The sequence below is a fragment of the Salvelinus fontinalis genome, chromosome 29 (assembly GCF_029448725.1).
Source record: "Salvelinus fontinalis isolate EN_2023a chromosome 29, ASM2944872v1, whole genome shotgun sequence".
NCBI lineage: Eukaryota > Metazoa > Chordata > Actinopteri > Salmoniformes > Salmonidae > Salvelinus > Salvelinus fontinalis.
The window spans coordinates 45,620,487-45,632,347 of NC_074693.1; the positions used below are offsets into that span (position 1 = coordinate 45,620,487).

Sequence of the window (11,861 nt, forward strand, 5' to 3'; positions counted from 1 at the left end):
CAAGACATTATTCCAACAATTGTTGATTATTTCACTTATCATTCACTGAATCACAATTCCAGAGGGTGAGAAGCTGACATACACTAAGTTCCAGAAAATGATGTCCTGGCTTTAGAAGTTTCGGGCTAATTGGCTAATTATCCCAATAGGCTAATTGACATCATTTGAGTCAATTGGAGGTGTAGCTGTGAATGTATTTCAAGGCCTACCTTCAAACTCAGTGGCTCTTTCCTTGACATCATGGGAAAATCAAAAGAAATCAGCCAAGACCTCAGAAAAAAACATGTAGACCTCCACAAGTCTGGTTCATCCTTGGGAGCAATTTCCAAACGCCTGAAGGTACCACGTTCATCTGTACAAACAATATAACGCAAGTATAAACACCATGGGACCCCGCAGCCGTCGTACCGCTAAGGAAGGCTCTGTCTCCTAGAGATTAATTTACTTTGGTGCGAGAAGTGCAAATCAATCCCAGAACAACAGCAAAGGACCTTGTGAAGATGCTGGAGGAAACGGGTACAAAAGTATCTATATCCACAGTCCTATATCGACATAACCTGAAAGGCCGCTCAACAAGGAAGAAGCCACTGCTCCAAAACCGCCATAAAAAAGCCAGACTCCGTTTTGCAACTGCACATGAGGACAAAGATCTAACTTTTTGGAGAAAAATAGAACTGTTTGGCTATAATGACCATTGTTATGTTTGGATGAAAAAGGTGGAGGCTTGCAAGCCGAAGAACACCATCCCAACCGTAAAGCACGGGGGTGGCAGCATCATGTTGTGGAGGTTTTTGCTGCAGGAGGGCCTGGTGCACTTCACAAAATAGATGGCATCATGAGGCGGGAAAATTATGTGGATATAATGAAGCAACATCTCAAGACATCAGTCAGGAAGTTAAATCTTGGTCGCAAATGGGTCCTCCAAATGGACAATGTTCCAAGGACAACAAAGTTAAGGTATTGGAGTGGCCATCACAAAGCCCTGACCTCAACCCTATAGAAAATTTGTGGGCAGAACTGAAAAAAACGTTTGTGGGCAAGGAGGCCTACAAACCTGACTCAGTTACACCAGCTCTGTCAGGAGGAATGGGCAAAAATTCACCCAACTTATCGCGGGAAGCTTGTGGAAGGCTACCCAAAATGTTTGACCCAAGTTAAACAATTTAAAGGCAATGCTGCCAAATACTAATTGAGTGTACGTAAACTTCTGACCCACTGGGAATGTGATGAAAGAAATAAAAGCTGAAATAAATCATTCTCTCTACTATTATTCTGACATTTCACATTCTTAAAATAAAGCGGTGAACCTAACTGACCTAATACAGGACATTTTTTACAAGGATTAAATTTCAGGAATTGTGAAAAACGGAGTTTAAAATGTATTTGGCTAAGGTGTATGTAAACTTCCGACTTCAACTGTATCATCCGTATATGCACTCGAATAGCGAATGGAGGCCGCTTTCTCACAGTTTGTTCTTAAATCATGCATGGAAGGCTACTCCGGCTTTACAGCGGAGCAGATGACAAATAAATATAGTAGCAGCTGGGATCCTCTTCTTTTTAGTTGCAACAATCAAAACTGCGCTTTCACACCGGATTGCATATAAAAATGTCTGGGCTTATAAGAGCACTTGTTTCACTTCACGCATCAACCACTTGTTTGAGGAGCATTTTAGCCTCTCACTGCTCAACAGGTGATATTCCACCCAAACTCTGTATGCCATGGGCTCTCCAACACTGTTCCTGCAGTGCTTCATTTGAGAAACTAAGTGTAATCTGTTCGGAAACATTGATGGTAACATGTTTTCACAACAAAACAGATAGATAGATAATTCAATCTCTGCACGCTTGAGAAAGGAATGAAGGAGAGAGAGGAGATGGAAATGCACATTGGTGAGATATTTTGTAGATAAAAGGTAAACGTCTCAGCCTATTTAATAATTATGAAAATATATAAATATAAACTGTAAGGCCTCCTGAACAATCAATGAACCAACAGCATCACCTAGGCCTATACATTTACTCCCAAATGAATGGATAATACATTTGGAGTGTAACAGATAGTTGTCCATGCAGTATACATAATAATACAGCCCACACTCAAAGACGATTACTAGAATTTGTTAAGTTGTAGAGTATAGGCGAAACAAATTATACCAAAGTCATCTTAAATCTGTTTTTTTATGTATGTTTTTCTGCCGTGCATAATATGCGGTAGGCTATGTATTGTATAAAGGCAAAATCATTATTTTAATTTAGTTTTTTTGGCATTGAAACAAGATCCACAATGACTGTTTTCCACTCCATTTCAACCTGTTTAACTTCTTTTTTCAAATTGATCATCACAGTGAGGTAAGTTTTAAAAGCATGATACTGTTTTGATAAGTGTTTGATGTGATTTTTTTTTTTTTTTGATAAGCGTTTGATGTGATTTTTGATTTCATTTGCATTGATGTCAGAGTGGTTAGAAGGACAATAGAGCAGAGTACCACGCCATTAGCGACCTGACGGTCATTAGCGAGTTGGGTACTGCATAAGAGGAGATTACAGTGATTCAACAGTCATGTGAAATTTGACTGGGGTCATGACTCATGCAACAGCCCTTTCAGCATCCCAGCTCATCACCCGTCTAACACCATCTCTACCGTGAAGAATGGTGGTGGCATATCACACTATGTGGATGCTTTTCAGCGGCAGGGACTGGGAGACTGGTAAGGATAGAGGGAACAATGAATGGAGCCAAATACAGGCAAATCCTTGATGGGGAACCTGCTTCAGGTCATTTGAACTTGCTTCAAAAGACCTTCGACTGAGGCGAAGATTTATGTACCAACAGGATAATGACAAGCATTCAGCAAAGCACGCCTGGAAAATCTTCAGAACAAGAATGTGAAAGTCCTCTAGCGGTTGGGCCACCTCTAGTGGCAAAGACTTGAAGATTGCTGTTCACCTCCGCTCCCCATTAACAGAGCTTGAGAAAATCTGAAAGGAAGAATGGGAGAAAATCCCCAAATCCAGATGTGCAAAGCTGATACTGATATCCCCAAGATGACTCAAAGCTTTTGCATGACAATCTTTACCCAAAATTCTATAAACATCACAGCCCTAGTTTGAAGTTACCTTTCTAGCGAATAGGCTGTGTTAGAGTCAACATTTCTCCTATCAAGATAAAGTACCGATAAAGCACAGTGACATACGATAGCACAAAAAATACAAAATAAAAGACTGCTAAGAAGGACCACTAGCTAGAGCTCGAATGCTATAGGAGGGATGAGAGGAATCCTGACAAAATACATTTGAGCCAAATATATTTTGTAGCATATTCCTCTGTTAGAGGTGTGGCATGAAATAGGTGTGTGTGTGTGTGTGTGTGTGTGTGTGTGTGTGTGTGTGTGTGTGTGTGTGTGTGTGTGTGTGTGTGTGTGTGTGTGTGTGTGTGTGTGTGTGTGTGTGTGTGTGTGTGTGTGTGTGTGTGTGTGTCGACTCGGAAGTGACAGTCAAATACGCACGAAAAAAAATATTTCTCAATTTTGTGCACAAATTAGTTTACATTCCTGTTAGTGAGAATTTCTCCTTTGCCAGATAATTCATCCATCTGACAGGTGTGGCATATCAAGAAGGCCGATTTAAACAGCATGATCATTACACAGGTGCACCTTGTGCTGGGGACAATAAAAGGCACTCTAAAAAGGAACAACACAATGCCACAGATGTCTCAAGTTGAGGGAGTGTGCAACTGGCATGCTGATGGCAGGAATGTCCACCAGAGCTGTTGATAGAGAATTGTATGTTAATTTCTTTACCACAAGCTCCCTCAGTCGTTTTACAGAATTTAGCCAGTAGGTCCAATCAGACTAAAAACCGCAGACAACTTGTAACCAAGCCAGACAAGGACCTCCAAATCCGTCTTTTTCACCTGCAGGATCGTCTGAGACCAGCCAACCGGACAGCTGATGAAACTGAGGAGTATTTCTGTCTGTAATAAAGCCCTTTAGTTGGGGAAAAACTCATTATGATTGGCTGGGCCTGGCTCCCCAGTGGGTGTACCCCTGCCCAGTTATGTGAAATCTGTAGATTGTATACATCAATGATGTTGCTCTTGCTGCGGGCGATTCCCTGATCCACCTCTACGCAGACGACACCATTCTGTATACTTCCGGCCCTTCCCTGGACACTGTGCTATCTAACCTCCAAACGAGCTTCAATGCCATACAACACTCCTTCCGTGGCCTCCAACTGCTCTTAAACGCTAGTAAAACCAAATGCATGCTTTTCAACCGTTCGCTGCCTGCACCCGCACGCCCGACTAGCATCACCACCCTGGACGGTTCCGACCTAGAATATGTGGACATCTATAAGTACCTAGGTGTCTGGCTAGACTACAAACTCTCCTTCCAGACTCATATCAAACATCTCCAATCCAAAATCAAATCTAGAGTCGGCTTTCTATTCCGCAACAAAGCCTCCTTCACTCACGCCGCCAAACTTACCCTAGTAAAACTGACTATCCTACCGATCCTCGACTTCGGCGATGTCATCTACAAAATAGCTTCCAATACTCTACTCAGCAAACTGGATGCAGTTTATCACAGTGCCATCCGTTTTGTTACTAAAGCACCTTATACGACCCACCACTGCGACCTGTATGCCCTAGTCGGCTGGCCCTCGCTACATGTTCGTCGTCAGACCCACTGGCTCCAGGTCATATACAAGGCTATGCTAGGTAAAGTGCCGCCTTATCTCAGTTCACTGGTCACGATGGCTACACCCACCCGTAGCACGCGCTCCAGCAGGTGTATCTCACTGATCATCCCTAAAGCCAAAACCTCATTTGGACGCCTTTCCTTCCAGTTCTCTGCTGCCTGCGACTGGAACGAATTGCAAAAATCTCTGAAATTGGAGACTTTTATCTCCCTCAACAACTTTAAAAATCTGTTATCCGAGCAGCTAACCGATCGCTGCAGCTGTACATAGTCCATCTGTAAACTACCCACCCAATTTACCTACCTCACCCCCATACTGCTTTTATTTATTTACTTTTCTGCACACCAGTATCTCTTCTTGCACATGATCATCTGATGATTTATCACTCCAGTGTTAATCTGCTAAATTGTAATTATTCGATTTATTGCCTACCTCATGCCTTTTGCACACATTGTATATAGATTCTCTTTTTTCTACCATGTTTTTGACTTGTTTATTGTTTACTCCATGTGTAACTCTGTGTTGTTGTCTGTTCACACTGCTATGCTTAATCTTGGCCAGGTCGCAGTTGCAAATGAGAACTTGTTCTCAACTAGCCTACCTGGTTAAATAAAGGTGAAATAAAAATAAATAAAAAGATTAGGGCCTAATGAATTTATTTCAGTTGATTTTCTTATATGAACTGTAACTCAGTAAAATCTTGAAATTGTTGCATGTAGGCGTTTATTTTTGTTCAGTATATCATGTGGGGAGGTCAAAATAATGAAAAACTATTTACCAAATCTATTAATTTTAAAATACTTGTCCTTGCCATTATCATTCACTGGTTTTTCTAACATAATGGGGGTCCCTGGGTCGCCTATTGCCTGGGCGGGGATTCCTGGGCAAGGAAAGGTTGATGTCCCCTGCAATAGCTGAAAAATAGTATGGCACAGAGCAACAAAATATTGCTTATTTCATGTTAAGCCAATGACTTGGGGGGGGAGGGGGGATAACCTCATACCTAATGCACAGTATAAGTCCACTACTTTCCCCTACAGAAAATACATAGCTGTGTTGCCTTTTAATAATTCATACTGTAGGCTTAACACTCATCTCTGATTTGGGGGCCAATTCTCCATGGTCAGAAATAGCAGACACTAAAAAGATGAGAGCAAGGCCTCCCGAGTGGCGCAGTGGTCTAAGGTGCTGTTAGCCACTAGAGATCCTGGTTCGAGTCCAGGCTCTGTTGCTGCCGGCACCTGAGCAGAAGACCCATGGGGCGGCGCACAATTGGCCCAGTGTTGTCCAGGTTAGGGGAGGTTTTGTTCGGCAGGGATGTTCTTGTGCCATCGCGCTCTAGCGACTCCTGTGGTGGGTGTACGCCATTTCCTCCAACACATTGGTGCAGCTGGCTTTTGGGTTAAGCGGGCAGTGCGGTGGTTCTCGACCTTTGTCTCTCCGGAGTCCGGAGTCCATATGGGAGATGCAGCGATGGGAAAAGATTTTAACTACCAATTGGATACCACAAAATTGGTGGTTAAAATAAAATACCAAAAAAGATGAGAGCAGCAGAGTCAGAGTGCAGGAGTAAAGCAGGTTAATTTGAAGTCTCAATATGCTGCCTGGTAATGTGACTGTGAGAAAATGTCAATTTACTCAGAGCCATTATGTATCACAGGTAAATTTGTGAAGATATGAAAGGCCAGACTGCAAAGCTACTCATACACGATGTGAGCCAATTTCCTTAATGAAAGCCATACACCCCATATCTGAGAACAGGGGAACATTCCATTTTTTGTGACAGATCAGGTGAAATAGCTACCAAATTGGATTTCATGACGAAAATGTCATAATAGCACGCACAAGGTAGTGGATTCGACTACATTGTGCGCAATGGCATCAATATTCTCCAAATATCACATTTTCAGTTAGCTAGTGGTGACATTATTTACAAGATTTAAAAAGCAGACATGTTCATTAACTACTGAAATAAGAAAACATAGTATTAGGCAAAACAATAACGGGACTGAGCACATAAAGGTCACCCCGTATTATATTTCAGAAAAGTTCCAAAGATAATAAAGCGTTTGGGAGGACGCTTGTCAACTGTACTCAAATGCATTGTAAAACATATGCTGAAGGATATCAATAGTCATTGTACAATAATGGTTACACTATTCAATCTACATATATCTGTGAATAAAAGACAAGTGACGCGGACACATCGGTTTGGTCAGTGTCGGTCAGTGTCGTTGAGATTTTCACATGTTGTTTCTGTCAGTAATATAGTGTACCTGCTGTAATCAAGTCGACCTCGAAATGAGTCTAAAACAACGTGCATTCATTCATTCGTATTGAGAATACAGCCATAAATACAGAAGTCGGTAAAACGCTCCAGACATAGCCTAGTACATAATGAGAGCAGAACAGACACGAGGTAGCTTAATGTAATACTGGAACAAAATCAATACAACTTAGACCTTACCTCTATACTGCAAGAGAAACATTGTCCACAGTCCCGTACAGCAGAGGATGGTGAGCGCTCGTCGCCTACTGTACGCGAATGTAAAGAGTATAAATCCGTTGGATTGAGAGAAAGGGAATTTGTTCTTCAGTCTGCTGGGTTGGGCAGACTGGGCTGCGGTGCGAGAATGAAGGAGGGTCTTGCAGCTCGAGAAGCCTCGCGCTCACATGAACCACATGCCCGAATAAATGTAGCCGATGTTTACAAGTGAATAAAGTATAGCCAGCCAGTCGCGACGTGCAAGGTAGTAAGTAGTACTCAAGAGTTGCAACGGGATTCAGTGATTTGCTCAAGAATGTGTCAGTCCCGATTACCCACAGCTGACACACTTTGTCGTGTCCGCAAACCAGTGAAAGGGACTCTGCAGGGCCACTGAAAAATCATCATAGGTTCTGATATGGATAGGTTTTGTTGTTGGGGCCTAACCCTGAGTATTACATTGTAAAAATGTATATTTGCAAATGGATGCATTTTCATTATGGCGTAGGTGTTGTGATCAGGGCCTAAAATTAACTTTTTGGTCCATCAGCCACTCAGATATTTTACCAGCCCAAAAATACTTTTCCAAATTACACCAACAAAACACAAAAAAACGGATGAGCATTCACCGTAAAATCACCAGTGTTAAATATGCAGTGTCAAAAGTGATTGACACCCTAAGATTTGATGGGACAACATGCAAGTGTCAAACGACCCCTAGTGTAGGAGTTGATTACTGTAGTTGGATGCTAGGTGTAATTTTTTACTCTAATTTGTGTAAGAAACATCATAACTCCGCCCACCAATTTTATTTGATGCCTTCAAGGTTTCCTTGCTCATCGATGAAATTTGTATTTATTATGGATCTCCATCAGTTGCTACCAAGACAGCAGCTACTCTTCCTGGGGTCCAGCAAAATGAAGGCTGTTACATAATATCTAAAACATTACAGTACATTCACAGATTTCACAACACACTGCGTGCCCTCATGCCCCTACTCCACCACTACCACATATCTACAATAGAAAATACATGTGTACACGGTGCGTATGTTTTCGTGTGTATATGCATGAAGTTAGGACATATAGAGTTGAAGTCGGAAATTTACATACACCTTCGCCAAATACATTTAAACTCAGTTTTTCACAATTTCTGATATTTAATCAGAGTAAAAATTCCCTGTCTTAGGTCAGTTAGGATCACCACTTTATTTTAAGAGTGTGAAATGTCAGAATAATAGTAGAGAGAATGATTTATTTCAGCTTTTATTTCTTTCATCACATTCCCAGTGGGTCAGAAGTTTACATACACACAATTAGTATTTGGTAGCATTGCCTTGTTCAACTTGGGTCAAACGTTTCGGGTTGCCTTCCATAAGCTTCCCACAATAAGTTGGGTGAATTTTTGCCCATTCCTCCTGACAGAGCTGGTGTAACTGAGTCAAGGTTTGTAGGCCTCCTTGCTCACACACACTATTTCAGTTCTGCCCACACATTTTTTATGGGATTGAGGTCAGGGTTTTGTGATGGCCACTCCAATACCTTGTCCTTAAGCCATTTTGCCAAAACTTTGGAAGTTTGCTTGGGGTCATTGTCCATTTGGAAGACCCATTTGCGACCAAGCTTTAACTTCCTGACTGATATCTTGAGATGTTGCTTCAATATATCCACATCATTTTCCTTCCTCATGATGCCATCTATTTTGACAAGTGCACCCTCATGATGCCATCTATTTTGACAAGTGCACCAGTCCCTCCTGCAACAAAGCATCCCCACAACATGATGCTGCCACCCCGGTGTTTCATGGTTGGGATGGTGTTCTTGGGATGGGGCGCTTGCATGCGCCCCCCTTTTTCCTCCAAACATAATGATGGTCATTATGGCCAGAGGACAAACAGTTTGATATTTGCCCCCATGTGCAGTTGCAAAACATAGTTTGGCGTTTTTATGGAGGTTTTTGAGCTTCTTCCTTGCTGAGCGGCCTTTCAGATTATGTCAATATAGGACTCGTTTTACTGTTGATATAGATACTTTTGTACCTGTTTCCTCCAGCATCTTCACAAAGTCCTTTGCTGTTTTTCTCTGATTGATTTGCACTTTTCGCACCAAACTACGTTCATCTCTAGGAGACAGAAAGTGTCTCCTTCCTGAGCGCTGTGACGGCTGCGTGGTCCCATAGGGTTTATACTTGCGCACTATTGTTTGTACAGATGAACGTGGTACCTTCAGGTGTTTGAAAATTGCTCCCAAGGATGAACCAGACTTGTGGAGGTCTACAATTTTTTTCTGAGGTCTTGGCTGATTTTTTTTGATTTTCCTATGATGTCAAGCAAAGAGCCACTGAGTTTGAAGGTAGGCCTTGAAATACATCCACAGGTACACCTCGAAATGACTCAAATTATGTCAATTAGCCTACCAGAAGCTTCTAAAGCCATGACATCATTTTCTGGAATTTTCCAAGTTGTTTAAATGCACAGTCAACATAGTGTATGTAAACTTCTTACCCACTGGAATTGTGATACAGTGAAATTATAAGTGAAATAATCTGTCTGTAAACAATTGTTTGAAAAATTACTTGTGTCATGCACCAAAATTATAATTTGTTAACAAGACATTTTTGTTAACAAGAGTGGTTGAAAACCTAGTTTCAGTGATTCCAACCTAAGTGTATGTAAACTTCCGACTTCAACTATAAGTTATCTTGTACGAGCGTATTTGCCGAATAACTTAAGATGTTACAGGTGTCAAGCTTATGGGCATGTGGCAGCAGTGTGTAGGAGGAAGGGTCCAAGGTGTGAGAAATTTGCAGAAGAGCATGAGACAAAGGAATGTGTAGTATTGGGGAAAGTAGCGGAATGTGTTAATTGTAGGGGTGCACATGGAACTGGGGATCAGAAATGTCCATTGCGAGAGAGGCAGGTTGAGGTTTCCTGGGTTAGAGTAGAGCAGAAGTTGTCATATGCTGAGGCAGTGACGAAAGTAGAGGAAGATGGGTTAAGGGGGAGGAGTGGTGAGAGATATACCAGTACAGAGGGATAGGCCAAAAAGTGAAATACGTTTCAGTAAGTAAGATTGGATTTTTAGCATTTATAGCAATAGTTATTAATTGTACTGCAGGAATGGATTGGAAGTGTCAGAAAATGGAGGTTCTGGTGGCAGCTGCAGAGAGGTATTTGGGTGTTCAGGACATGACATCAGAAGAGTTACAGGATGTATTAAGTGGTGATGTCCCATCCTATCAGGGGGATGGCATGAGGTAGGAATAAATATATTTAATTAGTGGAGCAGGGTGGTGTTAATTTTATTTGATATAATTTTGAAATGAGTGAGTATAGTATTAGATGGTAGTGTCACGCCCTGACCATAGAGAGCCGTGACTAGAGGTGTTCTAGTTCAATATTTCTATGTTGGTGTTTTGTATGGTTCCCAATTAGAGGCAGCTGGTAATCGTTGCCTCTAATTGGGGATCATATTTAGGTAGCCATTTGTCCCACTTGTGTTTGTGGGATATTGTTTGGTTTTGTGCTTGTTGAACAACGTAGTCACGTTTTGTTGCTTGTTATTTGTTTTGTCGAAGAAGGTTCACTTTAATTAAATATGTGGAACTCAACACGCTGCGCCTTGGTCCGTTTCTTACAGCAACCGTGACAGAATATCCTACCAAAAGAGGATCAAGCAGCGTGTGCACGAGGTAAAGGAGTTTTGGACACGGGAGGACACAAGACCCTTCCTTGGCGGGAGTCGCAAAGGAGCATGGAAGGACAGCGGCCACAGAAACCCCAAGATAGTTTTTTTGTGGGGGGGGGGGGGGGTTACATGGAGCTGGCGGCTGAGCAGAGGGAAGAGCCAGAGACTGTCAGGGAGGCAATAGAGAAGTGGTTGGTCGACCCAAGGAGAGAGCCAGAGCCCGCCTGGGAGTCGATGGAGCAATGTGAGGAGGGATATCGGAGAATGATGTTGGTGAGGAGTAGGCTGCAACGTAGGCGTGCTGAAGAACGTGTCATCAGTCCGGTGCCATCTGTGCCGGCTCCACGCATCAGGCCACCAGTACGCCTCCCCAGCCCGGTATGTCCTGTGCCAGCTCCTCGCACTCGCCCTGAAGTGTGTGTCACCATGTGCCGGCTCCACGCACCAGGCCTCCAGTGCGCCTCCCTAGTCCGGTACGTCCTATGCCAGCTCCTCGCACTCGCCCTGAAGTGCATGTCAACAGTCCGGTGCCACCTGTACCGGCTCCACGCACTAGGCCTCCAGTGCGCCTCCACGGCCCGGAGCTTCCAGTGACGGTCAACGGCCCGGAGCTTCCAGTGACGGTCAACGGCCCGGAGCTTCCTCCGCCGGTGTCACGGCCCGGAGCTTCTTGCGCCGGTGCCCAGTCAAGGCACGGCATCCAGTCCCGCTCAATGGCCCGGAGCCTTCCTCTGTGTCGATGCCCAGTCCAGGCACTGCGCTCAGCCCGGCGCCATGGCTGGATCCGGGGTCTGGGCGGGGGCGGCGACCCGCACCGGAGCCGCCACCGACACTAGTAACCCCTCTAACCTCCCCATTTGGTTTTAGGTTTTGCGGCCAGAGTCCGGAACTTTGGGGGGGTACTGTCACGCCCTGACCATAGAGAGCCCTTGGTTCTCTATGGTGTAGTAGGTCAGGGCGTGACTAGCGGGTGTTCTAGTTCAATA

The 11,861-nt window shown here is 43.5% G+C and overlaps 1 protein-coding gene across 2 annotated transcripts in view; it reads right to left on the minus strand.

The window, feature by feature from the left end:
- Positions 1-7,561, minus strand: part of LOC129828035 (ecto-NOX disulfide-thiol exchanger 2-like) — a 226,361-nt gene extending 218,800 nt beyond the window's left edge. The window contains exon 1 of one of the 2 annotated variants that reach the window (XM_055889449.1): positions 7,172-7,561. In XM_055889449.1, coding sequence (XP_055745424.1) covers positions 7,172-7,193 — 22 coding nt within the window. In that variant the 5' untranslated portion in view covers positions 7,194-7,561. The remainder of the gene's footprint in view (positions 1-7,171) is intronic. The other variant, XM_055889448.1, reaches the window with a different exon arrangement.
- Positions 7,562-11,861: the final 4,300 nt, after the last annotated feature.